General features: G+C 32.8%; 2 protein-coding genes across 30 annotated transcripts; one reads left to right on the forward strand and one right to left on the reverse strand.

Moving 5' to 3' along the window:
• Positions 1-2,335: 2,335 nt before the first annotated feature.
• Positions 2,336-12,108, reverse strand: LOC112031522 (uncharacterized). Of its 11 annotated transcripts, none has more exons than XR_010626437.1 (8): positions 12,019-12,108; positions 10,857-10,963; positions 9,747-10,019; positions 4,206-4,255; positions 3,937-4,043; positions 3,710-3,806; positions 3,519-3,617; positions 2,336-3,169 (listed from the first exon to the last, which is right to left on the reverse strand). XR_010626437.1 is itself a non-coding variant. In XM_065767017.1 (5 exons), exons 1-5 carry the CDS (start codon positions 11,008-11,010, stop codon positions 3,799-3,801), a joined length of 423 nt encoding a protein of 140 aa, XP_065623089.1. In that variant the 5' UTR covers positions 11,011-11,954; the 3' UTR covers positions 3,648-3,798. The 11 variants fall into 11 exon arrangements, 1 of the variants encoding a protein (XP_065623089.1); XR_010626432.1 differs by lacking the exon at positions 12,019-12,108 and having other exon boundaries at positions 2,336-3,010; positions 3,090-3,169; positions 9,747-9,850; positions 10,857-11,954; XR_010626435.1 differs by lacking the exon at positions 12,019-12,108 and adding an exon at positions 7,245-7,339 and having other exon boundaries at positions 9,747-9,850; positions 10,857-11,952.
• Positions 12,109-13,025: 917 nt separating this feature from the next.
• On the forward strand, positions 13,026-18,124 carry LOC112023393 (uncharacterized). Of its 19 annotated transcripts, none has more exons than XM_065767007.1 (9): positions 13,026-13,129; positions 13,219-13,287; positions 13,508-13,573; positions 14,148-14,309; positions 14,394-14,446; positions 15,271-15,329; positions 15,544-15,597; positions 16,034-16,219; positions 16,419-18,124. In XM_065767007.1, exons 1-6 carry the CDS (start codon positions 13,113-13,115, stop codon positions 15,291-15,293), a joined length of 390 nt encoding a protein of 129 aa, XP_065623079.1. In that variant the 5' UTR covers positions 13,026-13,112; the 3' UTR covers positions 15,294-15,329; positions 15,544-15,597; positions 16,034-16,219; positions 16,419-18,124. The 19 variants fall into 19 exon arrangements, 13 of the variants coding, with proteins under 13 accessions (XP_065623079.1, XP_065623080.1, XP_065623077.1 ...); XM_065767008.1 differs by having other exon boundaries at positions 16,083-16,219; XM_065767005.1 differs by having other exon boundaries at positions 15,271-15,597.
• The last annotated feature ends 1,979 nt before the right edge of the window (positions 18,125-20,103 follow it).

The raw sequence follows: 20,103 nt of genomic DNA on the forward strand, positions 1-20,103 counted from the left end.
TAAAGAACCAAAGGGGAGATTTAGGTCATTCTCACATTTTTGGCCCTTGTCACAAAAACATTCCCGACAATTAGATAATGATAATTTTTTTAGATGCTGATGATATCAATACAACGAAGAAAAGGTGACTCCACACAAGCTGGTAAAGAAAAAAATGATTAAATCTTAAATGGCCAACCATTCAAAAGATAGTCCAAGCAAAGTGACAATAAAAATGAGTGTACACCTCATAAACATGAAAGGAGACTTTCAATGGTCAAATTTAAAAATGGTTTCCTTTTTGGATAATCTTGGGATTGGTTTTGGAATTGATGGGTGGTAGATTTGGGTTCAAATTTTGTGATCTGTGTCACATTGGCTGTGTAATCAGTTTTGGATCATGTGGCAGTTAGTGGGAGGCTCTAGAATTGGTTCTGGGAATGATTGGGGTTTGATTTATATCCAAATTGTGTGATTTTTAGCAGTTGTGATTACATGGTTGGGATCACATTTTTGTGTTAGAATTATTTGACTGAAATTTTAGCCATTTTTGGGGTTTTGATCAATGTAGGATGTTGTGGCAGCTGTAGGAGAGTTTGGGATTGGTTTTAGAAATGATGGGTGGTTGATTTGGGTTCAAAATGTGTGACCTGTGTGGATTAGTCGTAGTAATTTAAGTGGTGGGGATCAGATTGGCTGTGTTAGGCTTATTTGACTATGAAACGTTATCCAGTTTAAGGTTTTGATCAATTTAGGATCTTGTGGCAGTTGGTAGGAGGCTTTGGAATTGGTTTTGGACATGATGGGGGTTGTTTTAGCTCCAAATGATGAGAATTGTATTGGTTGTGTTAGTCAATATTCGACAATGTTTGTGATGAAAACTCAAGCAAGAGTTAAGTTTATGGGCCTATGATATGTTAGCTATTTTGGGCTTTGATTAATGTAGGATTTTATGGGACTTATTAGATTTTAGGTTTGGTTTTGCAAATGATGGGTTGTTGATTTAAATCCCAATGTGTGATCTATATTCATTAGTAGTAGTAATTAAATGGTGGTCCCAATGTGTGATCCATGTTCACTAGTAGTAGTTATTAAATGGTTGTGTTAGGAATTATTTAATGAAAATTGATAGGGTTGGAATCTAAGCATCGACTCCTTTTTATTAATATTGGTGAGTTAAACAGCCAACAAGTTTTGAATTCAAGACCTTACTCACTACCAAAAAAAAGTGGGCTATAGCTATAGCTTCTAAAAACGTGGCTACAAGTTAATTTGGTCTATAACCGCGTTTTTTATAGCCACGTTTTTAACAGTTGTCTAAAACCTGTAACTATAGGTCTGATAGGTCTATAGGTCTTGTGGGGTCCGTGGGCCTGATAACCTCAGTCCTTCATATAGCAGGCCCAAGGCCCATGCCGAGGAGAGCACGCTATTTCTGAGGAGAAAGGGGGGAAGCCTATTCTCTTGAATCCACGCCGAGGATACCTTGTCCTCGGCCTGACAAGATTGATTTCGGGGAGTGGCTAACCCCAAGGTAAGCTGTCACTCTCGCATTTAATGCACTCAACTAACCCCCCTGGCCGCATTAATGGAGAGGTAACCCCTTGGCAGGATAACGTTGGTCAGAGTGAGCCACTTGAGTATCGATAAAGCTTCTGATGGGATGGACGACCAGAGAAAAGGGCAAATAGACAATCAACAGATGGAAGCAAAAGATAGGAAGATTAAAACTATAAAAGAAGAGCTAGTAAAGCAAATAAGGAAGGAGGGGGGGAAAAAACAGAAAGGCCTCCTCGGCCTGTGGCCGAGGAGCATTCCCTCATTTGTAAAAAAACACTTAGCCATTTAAAAAAGAGAAGTTTGGGCATGGTGATCAACGGCCAGCATCTAAGCCTGTCAGCCCACTCTCTATAAATGTATTGTTTGGGCTTGTTGGGCTGAAAACCCAACACTCAATTCAGTTTGAGTCCTTACAGGTCTTATTTCAACCGCGTTTCTAAATTGCAGCTATAGGGTGTATACTAGCCGCATTTATTAAACACGGCTCTAGATCCTCAACCTACGGCCACATTTTAAAAACACGGCTATAGGGTTTTTATTTATTTGTTTGAATTGGCTATAGCACGTTTTTAAAACGCGACTATAGATCCTCAGCCTACAGCTTCATTTTGAAAACGCGACTACATGGTTTTTTTTTTTTTTAATTTTATTTTAAATTTGGCTATAGTCACTTTTTTTAAACGCAGCTATAGTTTTTTTTTTTTTTTTTTTTTTTTTGATTTCCCCAGGAAAAAAAAAAAAAAAAACCTAAAACTACTCAAACTACTTAAACTCACTCTTCAACAACAATAACGGGTTATCACAATCAACTTGCAATATTAGTAGAGAATCAAATTATTTTCCGTTTACAGAATTACCTATACAGCAAGTCACATATTCTAGTGGTCTATTTCTTTTCTTAGCCTTCATAGTTCTCCAATGTTCAAGCAGTCCACACCCACCTCGTATTCCTTTCCACAACAGTCCACACCCACCTTGCATTCCATTCCACACGCACATGTAATTTTTTTTTTTTAAACCTTCCAAGTGGTGGTGACTACACTGACTGTCAATCTCAACATTCCTTTCTTTTGATATTAATTATTGATTTTCAGAGCCTTGACATTACCAAGCAAACACTAACTCTAAATTTATTTAGAAAACAAAATAGAATAAGCACTAACCCATACACAGGAAGTATAAGCACAGTATGAATGATGAGATACAAGGAGATTGCATAACAATCCAGTGTTCTATTTCTTTTTCTTTTCTTTTTTTTTGGTTGATAAATAACGTAATTCATTGAAAAGAAAAAAACACAACGTATACAGGACTTATACTAGAGACCATCAATCATGGTGTAGAGTACAATGATCAATGAAATCTAAAAGAAAAAGAACAAAAACCCAAAGAAGGCAGCCAAGCAAAAAGAACAACAATAATAATCTAATTACATCACAAAATCACCAACAAAAAACTCTGTTGAACTAAACTGCAATAAAAGAACATTTTTCTTTAAGATAGACAGTCAAGGTAATGAAGAGAAGATACGAAAATATATAACACATTACCTAGACTCCACTCTCAATGGCTCATTTCTGACGAACATATTCCATAAGTGGCATAACAATAAGAGCTTCTTTTGCAGCACCTAGAAATAAGTATGGAGAAACTAATAAATCTATAGGAAAAAATATATCTCTTAAACACAAATAATATGTTGTGTCCACTTTTCGTTATGACCAAACACACAAATTTACTACACAACATTTGGACACAACCTTATGTGGCACCAGGGTGGCATCAAAATAGGAAACTCAAATCATTACATACAATAGGCATCATGGTGGCCTAAAAATTAATAAATAAAGGGAGCTTGGGTGCAACAAAGTTATAATTTTGGGCCAAAATTATAGACGTCTATATTCCGATATGAGATTATCTAACTAATATATATATATACACACACACATGCAAAGTCATTAAAAATAATTACAAACCAGCTTGCTCTGCTTCTTTTCATTCCAACTGTATTTCTGCACTAGGTAGATGCTCAGCCGGCTTTGCAATCATTTTGAGAAACTCTAGATAATCAGGATCTACTTTTTCATAAAAGAAAAAGGTAGGTATTAATAACAAAATCTAGTACAATGGTATTCTAAGTAAATGTGAATGCAAACTGAACAAATACATTTGTATATGGTCCCTTTCACGACCATCCTTCTTAGTAGTTGACTTTGGAGCCTTCTGTGAAGGAGCATATTCAACTTAAACCTTAGACTAAGCACCTGAGATTCATACAATGATATTAATTAATTCATACAATGATATTCACTGAATCAAACCACTTCAACAACATAAAACGCGTCTGTTTTTAAACTTGTAATGTAAAGAATAAGGCATGTCATTATTAGTTACCCTTCTCATTAACAAAAACATGTCCAACAAAAAACTCTGCAAAGTCGAAAACATCTACCGGCCTCTTGAAGTTTATGTAGGCTCGAGAATATCTCTGATTCTTCAGACTGCAAATTTGTTTAACAAAAATTCTTCAAGTTAGAAAAACCATTAACCCATGAATAAGCGCCTAAAAATAGAAGAAAATAAAATAATATAAACAATTAAGCCATTAAGTTATAGTGAGCTCAGAAAAGTGGGCAGGTTTCGAAAAGGAAAGTAGTTCATACCACACTTGGTTGCTCTCGTCTAACTCAATGAAAAAACGTTCTTCCCCAACCTGCAATCCATGAAATTTCAATGACACATATTAGTGTCAGCAAGGGTTCATCAAATTCAATCAGGTTTAACAGAAATAAATAAATAAATAAAAATAATAGAAGTGTTAAACAAGGTGAAAAATCACATTTGGAACAACATCATATAAATTATAACAATTTGTTTCACAATCCCCATTGTTTGTAATCTAGGTCGTCCCAGACTACAGTGGAACTCGCAAAAGTAGGAGGCAAAATGGCCAGCCATTATGGTTATATTTGCAATATCTAAAGAGGCCAAAGATTGCAATGCAGCCAGCAAGGTTAGAACTAAGTAAGATTTCATCTTCTTCCAAATAATTTTTATAATTAACTAAGTTAATTTTTTTTAATAGTAATTTTCTGTCTTATTGGCAACAATCATATCTAGCAAGTAGCAACAAAAGGATGCCCCTTGTTGGTAAATAAAAAATGGTTAACCCAAGTTCAATTAGTTGTCAAAATTTCCCAGTATAGTTGTTATTCAGCGTTGTGGGTCAAGAAGAAAAGCTGACCATATAGTTTTTATGTTTGGATTCTTTGGAATAGTTTTTGGAGTAGTTTTTAGAAGTAAGTATAATTTATAGGAATCTTTTTAAAAATGAAATATTATGTTAATGGAAAGTTACATGTTGCATTTATATAAACCTCAATGAATGAAGTTTCCTTTCATAAACTGTACAGGGGAAGCGTCATTTTAGAAACAAGAAGGAGGTTGGTGTTAGAGTCTAATCAACTAAGGGCCTACTATAGGGATGTAAAAATGTGAAAAGTAATTATTTTTACTAACATATTTTAGAAGAGATTTCAAATTAAACCTTATAATATAAAATTAAAAACTGAATTTTAAAAACTATTATAAATTAGAGATAGACTTCCTGAAGAACATAAAAAGGGAAGAACTTGAAATCAAATAATTCAGTAGTAATGCTTGGTTGTTGTATGGACTATAGAGTCCTTTAGGAAAGAATCACTTTAGGAGTACCATTTGCTTGGCTTTCACTTTTTATCTGTACAACAGAAGGTGTATAATATATATATATATTTGTTATGACATTATTTTCACACATTCTAAGCTCTGAAGTTGAGAATCTGATGTTTACTACTGTATAAAGCAGCTTTTACAAGCAGCCTGGATAAGGTAGACCTTCATTTCAAGAAGGTAAGCTTATATATATATATATATATATGCTTTTTTAGTTCTTTTACATGGACTACTTTCTAATGTGTTTTAACCATTAGAGTAGGCAGGATATTGGCATGCGAAAGGTACTTGGACAAGCGGTTCAGTTTCAGTTGACTTTCATAAAATCCAGGTCTATAAATATTTGCCTTGGAAGCTCCATCAGAGAACTTTTCTTGTACTACACCTACTGGAATATATGCAGTTTAAGCAAACTGTTACAATTGATGACTCTTGTGCATGGAAGTCAAAGGAGGTTGGTGTTAGAGTCTAATCAACTAAGGGCCTACTATAGGGATGTAAAAATGTGAAAAGTAATTATTTTTACTAACATATTTTAGAAGAGATTTCAAATTAAACCTTATAATATAAAATTAAAAACTGAATTTTAAAAACTATTATAAATTAGAGATAGACTTCCTGAAGAACATAAAAAGGGAAGAACTTGAAATCAAATAATTCAGTAGTAATGCTTGGTTGTTGTATGGACTATAGAGTCCTTTAGGAAAGAATCACTTTAGGAGTACCATTTGCTTGGCTTTCACTTTTTATCTGTACAACAGAAGGTGTATAATATATATATATATATATATGTTATGACATTATTTTCACACATTCTAAGCTCTGAAGTTGAGAATCTGAGGTTTACTACTGTATAAAGCAGCTTTTACAAGCAGCCTGGATAAGGTAGACCTTCATTTCAAGAAGGTAAGCTTATATATATATATATATATATGCTTTTTTAGTTCTTTTACATGGACTACTTTCTAATGTGTTTTAACCATTAGAGTAGGCAGGATATTGGCATGCGAAAGGTACTTGGACAAGCGGTTCAGTTTCAGTTGACTTTCATAAAATCCAGGTCTATAAATATTTGCCTTGGAAGCTCCATCAGAGAACTTTTCTTGTACTACACCTACTGGAATATATGCAGTTTAAGCAAACTGTTACAATTGATGACTCTTGTGCATGGAAGTCGCAATCTTTTGTGATCTAGCTAATGTAAACGTGAAATTTTGTAGCTAAATGGTGCAGACTTATATAATTAATTTGATGCCCAGCAAAAAAAAGATAAATAATAATAATAAAAAATAAAAAAGGGAAATGAAGAACAATAAGAGGGAGAGACATTCGTTGGTTGACTGTTAGACATATAGAAGAAATATCTGATCAGGCAATCAGCATATGGTTGATAACATTATGTGATTATTTGGTTTTCATTTTCTTGAACCTCCGGATTAAGTTTCCAGCTGCAACTGTCATATTTGTGATCTAGTTTCCGGATTAAGCTTCTCAGGCTTATATGCCATGCAAATAAACTTTATCCGGTGTCCTTAGTTATGTCATATCTTGTATTCCTAATGTTATAGAGCATCTTCTTCATCCTTGAGTGTTCACTTGATAATTAGATAAATTAGCCATCATATCTATCAGAGCCTTTTCTGTTTCTCTATAGAAATAATTCACAATTTCCACTGCCATCTGAAACCTAACTGTTAGAAGGAACATACAATGGAAACAAAAGCTGCAAACTAGGGGATAAAGTCATTTTTAATTTGGAAATCCACATCATTCTGACTTCACTGAAGATAATCATCAAGTAAGATGCCACAAAATGAGGAAAAAAGGCAGGTGCACACATTGATAATCCTTTGTCCCCATAACCTTCTTAATCCTTTACAGGTAAATCTAGTTATTAAAGTTTATGAAGACTTTGCAAAGCAACTAAAAACAAAGCTATCAGTAGAAATAGAAAGCAAACATAAGCAACAGGCTTGATCAGTACAAACCTAGGGCAAATGCGACACAAGTCGTTGAGGATAATTCTTTTTGTTCTCGTAAAATATATGTCAATAGCGCAGCAGTACCACCACCAAGTGAATGCCTAACAATCTTAAAGTGACAAAATGAAAAACTAAGGCAAAATAAAATTATATATATGAAAACATATATTGCATGAACTAATTCAGTACGGTAATTTAAATTTCAAAATTGACTGGATGATGACATAGCATGGTAGAGAGTAACAAAGAATTAGAGGTTTATATCTTAGGGAAAGGATCCTCTCCCATCTAGCTAAAAATTGGAAGGAATTGGAGGATATAAGTGGAGTGGATCTTATCCCTGTATGTTACAGAGAAGATCCTAGCAAAGCAAAGTACCTGCAGATATCATATCCTAGCAAAGCAATGTAGTTTGTATCAGAGTGTTAACTTATCTCATGTATTGAAACTCAATGCCCCTGTTCGTAATTTGTAATTATGGTCCTACTGTTGAATACGATTAATTGTTGTTACTTGTTCCAATTGTTAAACTCCATATCCACCATTTGCTATCAACTTGAACAAGAGCATTTCTAGTTGAATCTGTAGCTCACGAACTAAACTTGAGCCTTTTCTTGAGATTTCCTTGTGACTTGAGATTTGCAATTCTACAGTCTTTCATCTCATATTAAGGAGATAAATATTATATAAAGAACAGAATTTCTGAGGATCTAGTCTTTTGCTTCAGGCTCAAGGTGAAGTTTTCACTGGCACCAATGTCTAGTAGTACTAGTTCTTGAGCTCATTATATTGATGCATTCTGTGGTTATCATACCTTCCTTTGATTGAGCTCATTATATTGATGCATTTGGATGGATTGCTTTTCTGTGACTTCTATGAGTTCACTATTGTGGTGACATTATTTAAAGCATATTGGGAAACATGTCTTCTATACTAGACTGTTCTTTTCTCCCCCCACCCCCCTCCCAATCCTCCTTTCTTAATCTTTGGATCTTCTCTAATTTCTGCTATTGTCCCCTTAGAAATATTTCTTTAACTAAGTCAGATCACTTAACTTGTGTGTGGATGAAGTGATTGATATTTACAAAGAAAATCTAAAATGAATGGATCTATAATCTCATAATTTAAAATCCCATCAATTATTAATTCCACAGTTTTGTCTTATTAAAAAACATAATAATTTCCATTTATCTAAATCCACATAAAAATTGAGAAACAACATCCATAGTTGATTAGAAACTCATCCCATCTACCATCAAGCTAATTCGACTTTAAAAATCATTTTTAAAATTTAAAAATCAAGCTTAATCTTTTGAATGATTAAATCTTAAAGCATTCCACACAAATATATACTAAAGCAATATATCCACACCGATAGGACCATTGTCTATAACAGGAGGATACAGTACCATTAAGTATATAAAAGAAGTAATGTGACAATACAATTCAAGGTCTCCAAATTGCCTGGTTAAACTTGACGGAGTAGGAGCTATGGTGGGTTTGTCCTGCCTTAAGTTCTTGAATCTAGAAACTACTTTGCTGGTGGGGTATTCAGTCTTCTTTAGAATGACTCACTCTCTCCCTCTCTCCCTCTCTATAGAACTCTTATCTTTCAACCTCCTTTTCACCCATGTAATCAATTTCTAAATTGAAGAGATGGGTCAACAAGCTCACTGCATTTATTCTATCTGTGGTGGATATAGATGCAATTGGACAAACAAGTGAACAACAACTTGAGAAAGAACTTGAGATGTACTCAAGCTGACCCATGATAGGGTCAAAAGTTGATCTTGTTGTTTAGATGTATTGGGGTGAAATCTGATCTATGAGGAATTTTTTGCTCATGCATTGGACATTTTAGCATTGGTAGAGAGGGGAGAGGTAAGGGGGATAGGACCAGAGACTATTGATGGCAACAGAGATTGTAGAGGTAAGGGGGATAAGCCTTATTTACAGACCTTTGTAAATAATAGTGATATTTTGAACCTCATGGTAGGTCCTTTAAATAATAGTGAAGAATGATTTTATTCGTCATTCTAACTACGTTGTGGCAGGCTATGAGAGAGGGATTAACTGCACAAGGTAAGCTTCAGGGAAGGGGTAGTGGGGTACTGTCAATAACATGCTTGGTAACACGAGATTCCTTGATAGGTTGAACTAGAAAAGATAATATTGAATGTAGTATTCACGGAAATACAAGCAGAAACATTAAAAAAAAAATGAAATTTTTAATAGGAAAACATCAAGAAAATTAATTTATGCTTTTTATCCTTTTATTATCCATCCAAAAAGAAAAGATTAAGATCTACCACAAGATGCCATTTTATTTTATTTTATTTTTTGATAAGTAAGAAAAAACAGTATCAATAAAGCTTCTTTATGCAAAGGAGCACAAAGAAGTCAAAAAGTATGCCATTTTAATTTGTTTGACAGAAAGAAAAGTTATCAGCAGAATTAGCACAATTAAATAGTGATTTATAATATCAAATTATGACTAACAGCCCGTACCTTAACTTTGTATTCAGGATATTTATCAAGAGCTTTGAGCAGAAAAGGAGTGCTAAGCTTTGCAATCCAACGAGCAGCAGCAACCATTCCACAATAAGCATATCCTAAAAATAAATTGCTTATTCCACCATCATGTAAAACTGAGTGGTGAAAAGGGACCACCGCTCCAGTTGCTGCTGTTAGTATATCTTTAATGCTATGAGTACCAGGAATCAATAGAAGGAAACATTTTGAGTCTTTATCTCGTATAATTGTGAAAGCAGGCTTCAAAAGCTGCAATCATTGTTCTGGTAATTAAAACAATGCTGAATTATAATTTTAATTTAAATACGAAACACATAAGCAAACTAGCAATACATGCTTGATCGCATATATCATGATAAGTATGAAGACAAAAGGTTCAACAACCACCATAGGAGAAAGCCAAAACCTAAAAGTTGAAATTTATCAAGTTTAGCCCACATCAGAAGTCTCATAAGTTTACGGGAAAAATATGCAAAAATTTAAAAGGCTATTTTTCTCAAGTTTTAAACTCCTTTCTGTTATTTAGCTAAAGGGTTTCTTATTATAGTCTACTATTTTTTATCAGATACGCCTCATAAATTGTGGAGCCTGCATCAGGCATCCACTCAGTCCTGTGGGTAATTGTTTCCCATGAGAAGAGCCCTCTGACACAGTAGCATTCATATGGGAAATAACCTCTCACTGCATCATAGCTGGAATTTTCTATCATCACCAACAGAATCATGCATTTTACCTCGTTTTATCTCTTATTACACATTTCTTCATCCAAGCAGAACTAAAATATTTGTATCATCTCCTTTTTTTTTTTGGATAAGTAAATAAATTCATTAAAAATCAAAAAGAAAAAAGAACTGCCCAAGTACACAGGCTGTATACAATAGGGGAAAAAAAAAAAAAAAAACCCATTTTCATTTTCTATCAAAATTTTTGTAAGAAACAACAGCAACTCATGAACAAACCCAACAAAAACTCTAAAACCCATTTTCATTTTCGATCAAATTTTCTCAAAAACCGCAGCTAAACATGAACTAACAAGAAAACGAGGAAAACATTCATAGATTGACACGGGAACCAGAAAATACTCACCGAGAAAGGAGTCGAATTCCTCAATCAGCGTCGCGAAGGACACGGCTGTCTTCCTTACTCGGCGTCGCACGACACGACACGTCACGACACGGCGAGTCTCTCCGTTTCTGTGTCGAGAAAATTTCAAACTAGGGGCTTTGATTTTAAATGACATTTTTAAGTTTTTAATGGGCTGGGCTGGGCTGGGCTTTGATTTTGGGGGAGATTTTAAATGACATTCTGGGGCTGTATACAATAGGTTGATCCATGCCTCGACTTGCTACTTGCAGTACTCGATTAGGAGATGGTCGAGGCGTGAAGAGATCGGATTGATCCCATTATTAGGAAGAGGAAGTATAATTTGAGATAGAACTCATTATTATTGTAAAATTGCTCTAATTAATTTGTCCATAGCATCTACTCCATAACAGTTACTACTTCAAACATAATCGTGTATATCAACAAAACTGGTGAAAAGAATTCATCCAAGAAGATTATCAAAATCAATAAAATGTTCTACGCTACTAATATGGTACCTATCTTTGCACGTTAACACAAACAACAGCATTACTGAGACTAGCCAGTAGACACGTATAGCTGATGTTTAGTGGTAACAGATGGGAGATAATTCAGATAACAAAGTCACAGTCACAACTGACCTGGTATATGAACCATTTACAAAAGTGGGACTTTTTACAAAAGAGTTTTCACAACCTAAGAATATCCATTTACAAAAGAGCAAAATGGTCATACAAAAACACTAGAAAAGAAGAAAATAAAGGCAAAATGAAAGAAAGTTTTGATCTTTATGATTAATATTGATCTGGGATTGCAAAATACAAAAACAAAAAAACAAAACCCAACTAAGATTAGTCCAATAACATTCATTGATTGTGTTCCCCATTTTTACTATTGAGGAATGGGGAACAGTCGTTTAAGTAAAAATGTAAAACTAAAACCAAAGAGAGATTGTGACTATGTGAGAGAGAGCTCTTGGAAAATGTGGAACAGAAATGCCATTAGTAGGAGCAACAAGAAGACAAGTTTCATCAACACCTTCCCACTAAGCCATGGAAATTAAAACATATAACAAAAGTGTTTCAACCATAGCATTTCAATCCCAAAACAAGAAACAATTGAGTTCTTGGAAACAAGAGAGTGAGAGACTGAGCGAGACACTTACTGGAAACATCGTGCGAAGGAGAGAGAAGAGTGTGTGTAAAAGGAAAACTGTAAGGCTCTGCTTTGGAGTTCAAAAATAAAGGAAATTGAATGGAATGAAATAGAATGATTATAAGAGAGTGGAAAAGAATGAAATATATTTAAGTAAGGGAAAAAAATGGAAAAGAATATAATTAACTAACCTTGATTGGATGTTTTAAAATAAATGAATAAAAATAAATGAAATGTAAGTAATCTTGTTTGAAACAGTATGGAGGGAATGAAACTGAATTATTTTATGACAATATTACCATTAGACCCCTATTTTAAAATAAAGAATTGAATATATAGGGATATTTTGGGAGTTTTAGTAAAAAAATTATTAAATCTAATTTCATTCCCTCCTATTCCTCCCAATTTCGAGAGAATGAAAATTTGAAATTTTAAGGAAATAGAGAGGAATGAGTATTCCTTCCTACCCATTCTATTCTCTCTCACTTAAACTCTCAAATAAGGGAATGCACTTTACATTCCCTCCATTAAAACTCTCAGATAAGGAAATAGAAGAATATTCTAAAATGATTCTTTTCATTCATTTCCATTCCATTCCATTCCATTCCCTCCTCCCAAACGAGGCCTAAATTGCAATTGAAAATACCGTGCTTATGTAAAAGTGAGGGTCCATGTATTTTATTTTATTTGTAAATCTGAATTTAATTTGGAAAATAATTTCATTATTATTATTATTATTATCTATATCTATATCTATATATCTATATATATATAATAGACGAAGCTGAGAGAATGTGAGTGCCTACATTTAAGGCCGTGATGACAAATCAGAAAAGTGACGTCACTTAAAAAAAAGCGATTCTTTATATATTTTGGCAATGCTACGCACCGTTTCAAAGCCTCTCATTATAAATATAAAAAAAATAACCGGTTAATATTAAAAGAAACACGGAAATAGAAATAGAGAGGCGATGAAAGAGAGAGGCAACGAAGAAACGGGGAAAGAAGCAGAGAAGAGAGAGGCGATCCTGGACACGGAGAAAGAAACAGAGAAAGAGGCAGAATCAGACCACCGGAACCACAAAAACATAGAAAGAGAAAACTATGGCCCATCAACACCGGTAAATTTTTTCAGATTTGGGTATGAAATGTTACTTTTAATTGAGTTTTCCTGTTGGATAGTTTTAGATTTGATTTGTTTTTGTTTTAGGTTTTTAAAACACAGAATGATTGAGAGGGATACAGAGAGGGAACCGCAGATTGTCGAAACCGGCATGGGTATTTTTTCTCTCTCTTTTTTATTTTTTATTTTTCCAGATTTGGGTATGCAATGTCACTTTTTATGGACTTTTTTGGTTGTATAGGTTTAGATTTTATTTTGGCTGTGATTCGTTTCTGTTTTGGGTTTTTGAGTTCTACATGAAATTTTCATTGGAAATAAGTATAGAGTTGAATGTTACGCTGATATTACTTTTTTCTTTTTCAATCTTAATCTAGGCTTTTTTTTGTCGGAACCACATGCACGCTGCACAAAGAGAGGCCGCATACCCATTACCCTATAATCGGTATAGTTATTGCTTTTTTATGGTTTTTTTTTTTTTCGTTTTCAAATCTGGGGATTGAATATGATTTAGGTTTGAATTCCTTGGTTGGATTGGTTTAGATTTATATTTAGTTATCTACCATGTAGGAAAAATACTTTAAAAAACAAACACGGTTAAAACAAACTTGAAACACCACACCTAAAGAAAAACGATGCATCTATTCGAACCCAAAGAAAAACGATGTATCTGTTGCTGTTTCTGTGATGTATGTCCATGGCTGTATTTCTGCTACTGCATACTCTGTTTTCTATAGAACAGGTTTTGGATTTTTTGCATAATCTGTGCTTTCAGGGGGGCTGAGTGTAATATATGTTGCTGTTTCTGTGATGTATGTCCATGGCTGTATTTCTACTGCTGCATATTCTGTTTTCTGTAGAACAGGTTCAGGATTTTCTGCATAATCTGTGCTTACAGGGGAGTTGAATGTAACATCTGTTGTTGTTTCTGTAATGTTGTCCATGGGCTGTATTTCTGTTGCTGCATATTCTGTTTTCTGCAGAACAGAAAGGATTTTCTGCATAATCTGTGTTTACAGGAGGGTAATTGTAGTAACTGTAAGAAGCAGAGAAAGAGAGAGGCGATCCTGGGACACAGAGAAAGAAATAGAGAAAAAGGCAGAAACAGACCATCGGAACCATAAAAAAATAGAAAGAAAAACCTATGGCCCATCAACACCGGTAAAATTTTTTAGATTTGGGTATGAAATATTACTTTTAATTGAGTTTTCATGTTGGATAGGTTTAGATTTGATTTGTTTTTGTTTTGGATTTTTAAAACATAGAATGATTGAGAGGGATACAGAGATGGAACCGCAGATTGTCGAAACCGGCATTGGTACATTTTTCTCTCTCTTTTTTATTTTTTATTTTTTATTTTCCAGATTTGGGTATGCAATGTTACTTTTTATGGATTTTTTTTTTTGTATAGGTTTAGATTTTATTTTGGCTTTGATTCGTTTCTGTTTCGGGTTTCTGAGAAATTTTCATTGGCATCAAATAAGTATAGAATTGAATGTTACGCTGATATTACTTTTTTCTTTTTCAATCTTAATTTAGGTTTTTTTTTGTCGGAACCAATGCACGCTGCACAAAGAGAGGCCGCACACCCATTACCCATAATCAGTAAAGTTATTACTTTTTTATGGTTTTTTTTTTTTTTTTTTTTTGTTTTCAAATCTGGGGATTGAATATGATTTAGGTTTGAAGTCCTTGGTTGGATTGGTTTAGATTTAGATTTAGATTTAGTTATCTACCATGTAGGAAAAATTCCCACTTAAAAAACAAACATGCGTAAAACAAACTTGAAACACCACACTCAAAAGAAAAACGATGCATCTATTCGAACCCAAAGAAAAATGATGTATCTGTTGCTGTTTCTGTGATGTATGTCCATGGCTATATTTCTGCTGCTGCATATTCTGTTTTCTACAGAACAGGTTCTGGAATAAGTTCTTAAAATTTTCTATTGCATGTTAAAAATGTTTTATTCAATTTTTATCTATTTTAGATTAGTTCTATGACAGATTTTGTTTGATCTACTTCAATCTTTGTTTCCAGAGATTCCGATCAAGAAAAAAGAAAACCGTCTGCCAGTTCCTCTAAAAAAATCTTGGTTTCCAGTTACGCTAAACTAACCTTTTTGATTTCTGATTTTTCCAGAAAAAGAAGCAGAAGGAGTATGAAGCCGACTAAAAAGAGTTCTCTCTGAATTTTTATGGGTTACTATTCTTTCTTTGACTTTTTTTCCCCCAAATATAAAGTTAAATTTGTTCCATTATATGTTTTCAACTTTTACAATTGTAGTTGGATTTTGGTTCTAGCAATTAGGGTTAAGAAAATTGGAATTATGATATGTGACTATTTTTCAGAAATTATTTTGGGTTTGAATTCTTCTCTTTTTGGATTTAAATCATTCAAATTCTTTTTCTGTAGAAATGAAGTGGAATATTTCTACAATCTAGAGTCTCTAATCTAATCAAACCCAAGGTACTAATTTCTTTTCCTAATATTCTTTTCCATTATAGTTTGTTGTCAATTTAGGAATTTGGATTCATAACCCTTTTTGTTTGTTAAAATCATGGAAAACCCTTCACAATATGAAAGTCCTGCCTCAGTTTTAATGGCCTCTTACCTTTCTTTTTACTTTTTTATTTTTTATGTAAGGGTGAGTGAAATTGTGGGATTTTGAAATCTGATAGTATAACTTTCTTTATACTAAGTTTATTACTTTGTAGATTTTGGTTGGTATTAAAAAAAAAAAAAAAAAGACTTTTTAAGTCTTGATTTTGTTGTTTTTGATGTTTGGTTTTAATGGGTTTAAATTGTGAAATCTGAAAGTATAATGTTCTTTGTACAAAGTTGATTACTTTGTAGGTTGTGGCAAAGATTATTTTTCTAAGAGTTACCTAAGCTTTGGTTTCAGTATTTGGTCTTTTGGCCTTCAATCCAGCCACTTTCCCTTATCCTTTCAGCCAATTATATATCACACTCAAGCATTTTACTCCTTTGATGCCATTTGCTTGGAGCGTTTTATCTCCTTCTCATAGCTACTTTCCTTGACTCAATTGGAGCATGTTTTGGTCACATTGATTCCACCTTCTAATTCAAGGTTTGATTATTTTCTATTCTAAAAGTTTAATTTGTTTCTCTCTCTCTCTGCCAATCACTCCCTTTTCTCAAAAAAATGTTGTTGCTGGGGTGGACTTAACTAACAAACTTTTTATTACATGCACGGAAATTGTTTGATAGAATACCTGAATGTTTTGTGCTTTTTGTAGAATCTAACTTTGTAAATTTCCACTTTGTAGGTCTATTACGTGGACGTGTTTATTTCTTCCTACAGTATATACAAGATCTGGTAAGGCCCAACAATTTAGCTCCGGTTTTTCTTCCTTTTTTCAATTTTGTATCAACTTATTTTTTATCTTATTTTTATGTAATATACTTTTATGTTAAAAAGTAGGAGCAAGCGTGGGCAAGTTAGAAAAGCTAAGGTCTTTCCCCCTTTAGTTGATTATATAGACACTCATTTGCTTGGGCTCAAGCTCAATGTCTAACAAGCAATACACATGCCAATTCATGTTCCCTGTTTTAGAGATAACCAATATTAAAATTGATTTGCAATTTTCTATCAACCCATTTTACGTATAGCATTAGATGAAAGCTATTTTATTCTTGGTCTCAAGTTTTTAAATAGTTCTTTGAATTGTCTATATAAAATAGTTTTGTAAAAATGCTCTTTATAAAGAACATTCTGGTTTGCTTGATCAGAGTTGGGATATATGTAGTCTGATTTAAATCTAACAAGCATAGGTTAGAGGTTTGTGATGATGCCTTCTTAGTTCTTAGTGTCCATCTATTATTTTCTTTGGAAAGTAGAGGAGACACCTAGGCTACAGGGATTAGTCTTTTGAGACAAGGACCAATTTTAAGGCACCTAAATGAATTTATGTGCTTCAAGTTGAAGACACCACAAAGTTGAAGACCAAAATGAATTTGGTGAAGGGTGTGAAACAGTTGATGCCTTATAAGTTGTAACTTAACAAATTTTATCCCAGAGTGATGATGCCTTCATTTTTCTCTGTGTTTTTAATTTGATATCCTTATTGGGCACATTATTACTAGAGGTATTAGCACAAGTCTAATGATAGTTTCCTGATCACTGACATAGCTTCTGTCTACCTGAAAAGTAGTTTTCTTTTTTCTTAATATGCATGTATTTGAATGCATTTCTACTTTTAAGTTCCTGCTTTGTATTTGCCTTTGAGAGGCACTGAGTAGAGTTCAATATTGCAGTTGCTTTGAATTTAGTGATGGTATTAACTTGACATGTGATTACTTTTATCCAACATTTAGTTCATCTATTCTAATATTATTTATTCACCTTTGTCTTTGGATTTCAAAGCACATTGAAGATGCTACTCTTTACCTTGATGCTGCATCTATATAAAGTTTCCAATTTGTTGGGGCATTTCATGTGTTGCTGGACCTGAGAGTTTGTGCTGTTTGCAATTTGGAGAGCATGTGTTTTGTTGACGCAGTAAGATAATAGTGTCATGTATATCTTGAAATATCTTTTATTGCTTCTTTCAATCTTCTATAGGTAAGATTAAATGACTTCACATGTGAACATTTCATAAATAGATATGTTTGTATCAATATGTGTGCGTAGCGTACATGCTTGCAGGTGTCCCAGCTTTTGTAGCTAACTTATTCAACCCATGTCAAGCATGTTGTAATTCACTAATTTGAATTTGCTGGAAGGAAAATAGTGGTTGTCATCTCAGCATATGTTTGTGAAGCAAGATTTGCAGCTAAGTGCTACCTGATATCTCATCAGTCATCCCTCTACCACTTGAGCCAAGGCCCAATTGCAACATCTTACCTACTGTTTTTATTATTAATGTTATTTTTGGTGTAGTGTAGTTACTTTTTTTCCCCTTTGGATAAATTAGTCAATTGTAAGTATTACATTGCTATATTTCAATATATATTGTTGTCATTGTTGAACGCATTACTAGGACTTTAAATATAACTTTGCGTTCCTAGATACTAAATTTTTGAAATGGTGCAAAATTAAGGAACTGTTACATGGGTTTTACACGCAAGCCTCCTACAACTTATTATTGTTTGGTCTACAGGTGTGTTTTGAGGATAGTAGGTAGGTTATATTAAAAACTAAATAAAAAATATTAAGGATTAATATAACTAACTAGATAAGGCCTTGGAGAGAGATAGAGAGACACAAAAATGTTGTGGATTGTTAAATGAAATGCACTGTTTCATTATTACTAAAATAAAAGACTTGAGATTGACAAAACATTTGTAAGAAAAGGAAAGAGAAAAATCTAAGAGGCCGCTAACAGCATCATATAGGTGTTTGTAATGTGAAATACACATTTTATATCAAATTTTATTCAATAATATTCTTCCAAAGTTGTTTTTTTTTTTTTTTTCTCTTCTCATTACTTCAATAGAATAATTATAATGGATATGTTTGTGCAATTTATAATTGTTACTTCTTATGATGAACTCATTATTAATAAAGTTCTATAAAAATTATACTATAAAATGCATTCTTTTAGAAATGTGTGGTTTAAAAAAAGTGTAAACTAATACCATGTATAATTTGAACATCTTTTAAATTTTTTAATTGTACCCGTGCATATGCACGGGGCTACTCACTAGTTATTATAGAAGCACGTACCATAATTTTATTTGTACTCAAATTTTTTTTTTTTTTTAATTTGATAGAATGTCAGTCTATTGTGTCTGCTTATGTGATTTTTGCTCTTTATTATTTTAAGAATAACTTGTATTGATTAAAAAAAAACTTTTGAAGCTATATTGAAAATTTGTGCATTTATGTTAACGATGTTTCACGAAGATTCTCAATTCCTTTTGTTATATTATCAAGTTGTTAGTCATGCATTTACAGGTATGCTTGAGTAGGATGTTTGAAAAAGTGCATTTGCTTAAAGAATAGTGGTTTTAAAAAGTGCGCTTTTAAAAACTTAGGGTTTGTTTGGTAAGAGATTTCTAGTAACGTTATTTAAGTATTATGCAAATATGTATTGTGATGCTTAAACAACAAAAAATGTTGTTTAAACAATAGCACCAAACAGGCCCTTAGTTTTTAAAATCATGGTCAAATATATTAAAAAGTATTTTTATTAATTAAACATTTAGATAATGAGAAATATTATGTCTACAATATTTTTACAATACTTTCACAACAAATTCTAAATGACAAGTTGTTATTTGCTATTACTAGTAGGCAAAAAAGTAATTTCAGCAGTGAATTCAGATTAAAAGGTTAAAAACTCATAACAACCTGCCACTTTAAAATTGTTGTGAAAGTGTTGTGAAAATATTATGAATGTAAAACTTCTCTTCTGATAATAGGTGCAATATACTATAATGGACTTAGAGAAATGCGATATTTACAATATTTTCACAACAAATTTTAAGTGGTAGTTTGTTATTGGCTATTATAGTTGAACAAAAGAGGTAATTTAAGTTATGGATTCAAATTAGAACTAATAACAACTTACCACTTATAATTTGTTGTAAAAATGTTGTGAACATAAATTGCAGCCTATTAGCCTATATATATTTAAGATGACTTTGATTATCAAACTATTACTAGCGTTTTCATTATATATTAAAAAAATTAAAAAAAAAAAAAAAAAAAAAAACTTGTTTGTCCTACAAAACTACTCAACCAAACAGACCCTTACAAATTATTATTATTATTATTATTATTATTATTATTGTTATTATTAAAAAAAACATGTTTGTCCTATAAAACCACCCAACCAAACAGACCTTTACAAATAAACTAAGACTCTGTATTTAAGCCGGTCTTGTGTCAATTTTTAGAAGTAAAAGTAATGAGAGCAAATATTTAAGTCATACCAGATGTTATTATTATTTTATGTATTTCTAGTTATTTCCATTTTTTTTTAAGATAAGCAACTGGCTAAGAGAGAG

The sequence above is a fragment of the Quercus suber genome, unplaced genomic scaffold, assembly GCF_002906115.3.
Source record: "Quercus suber isolate HL8 unplaced genomic scaffold, Cork oak 2.0 scaffold_765, whole genome shotgun sequence".
Lineage (NCBI taxonomy): Eukaryota > Viridiplantae > Streptophyta > Magnoliopsida > Fagales > Fagaceae > Quercus > Quercus suber.

Coding starts and splice junctions, on each gene's coding strand:
- LOC112023393 (XM_065767003.1), top strand. Junction 13,574..14,147: donor TACCCATTACCCTATAATCG/GTATAGTTATTG, acceptor CTGTGTTTACAG/GAGGGTAATTGTAGTAACTG. Junction 14,310..14,393: donor GTAAAATTTTTTAGATTTGG/GTATGAAATATT, acceptor TTTAAAACATAG/AATGATTGAGAGGGATACAG.
- LOC112031522 (XM_065767017.1), bottom strand. CDS start 11,010: ATGTCATTTAAAATCAAAGCCCCTAGTTTGAAATTTTCTCGACACAGA. Junction 4,256..9,746: donor ATCCTGAATACAAAGTTAAG/GTACGGGCTGTT, acceptor CATGGATTGCAG/GTTGGGGAAGAACGTTTTTT. Junction 4,044..4,205: donor GACGAGAGCAACCAAGTGTG/GTATGAACTACT, acceptor ACAAATTTGCAG/TCTGAAGAATCAGAGATATT.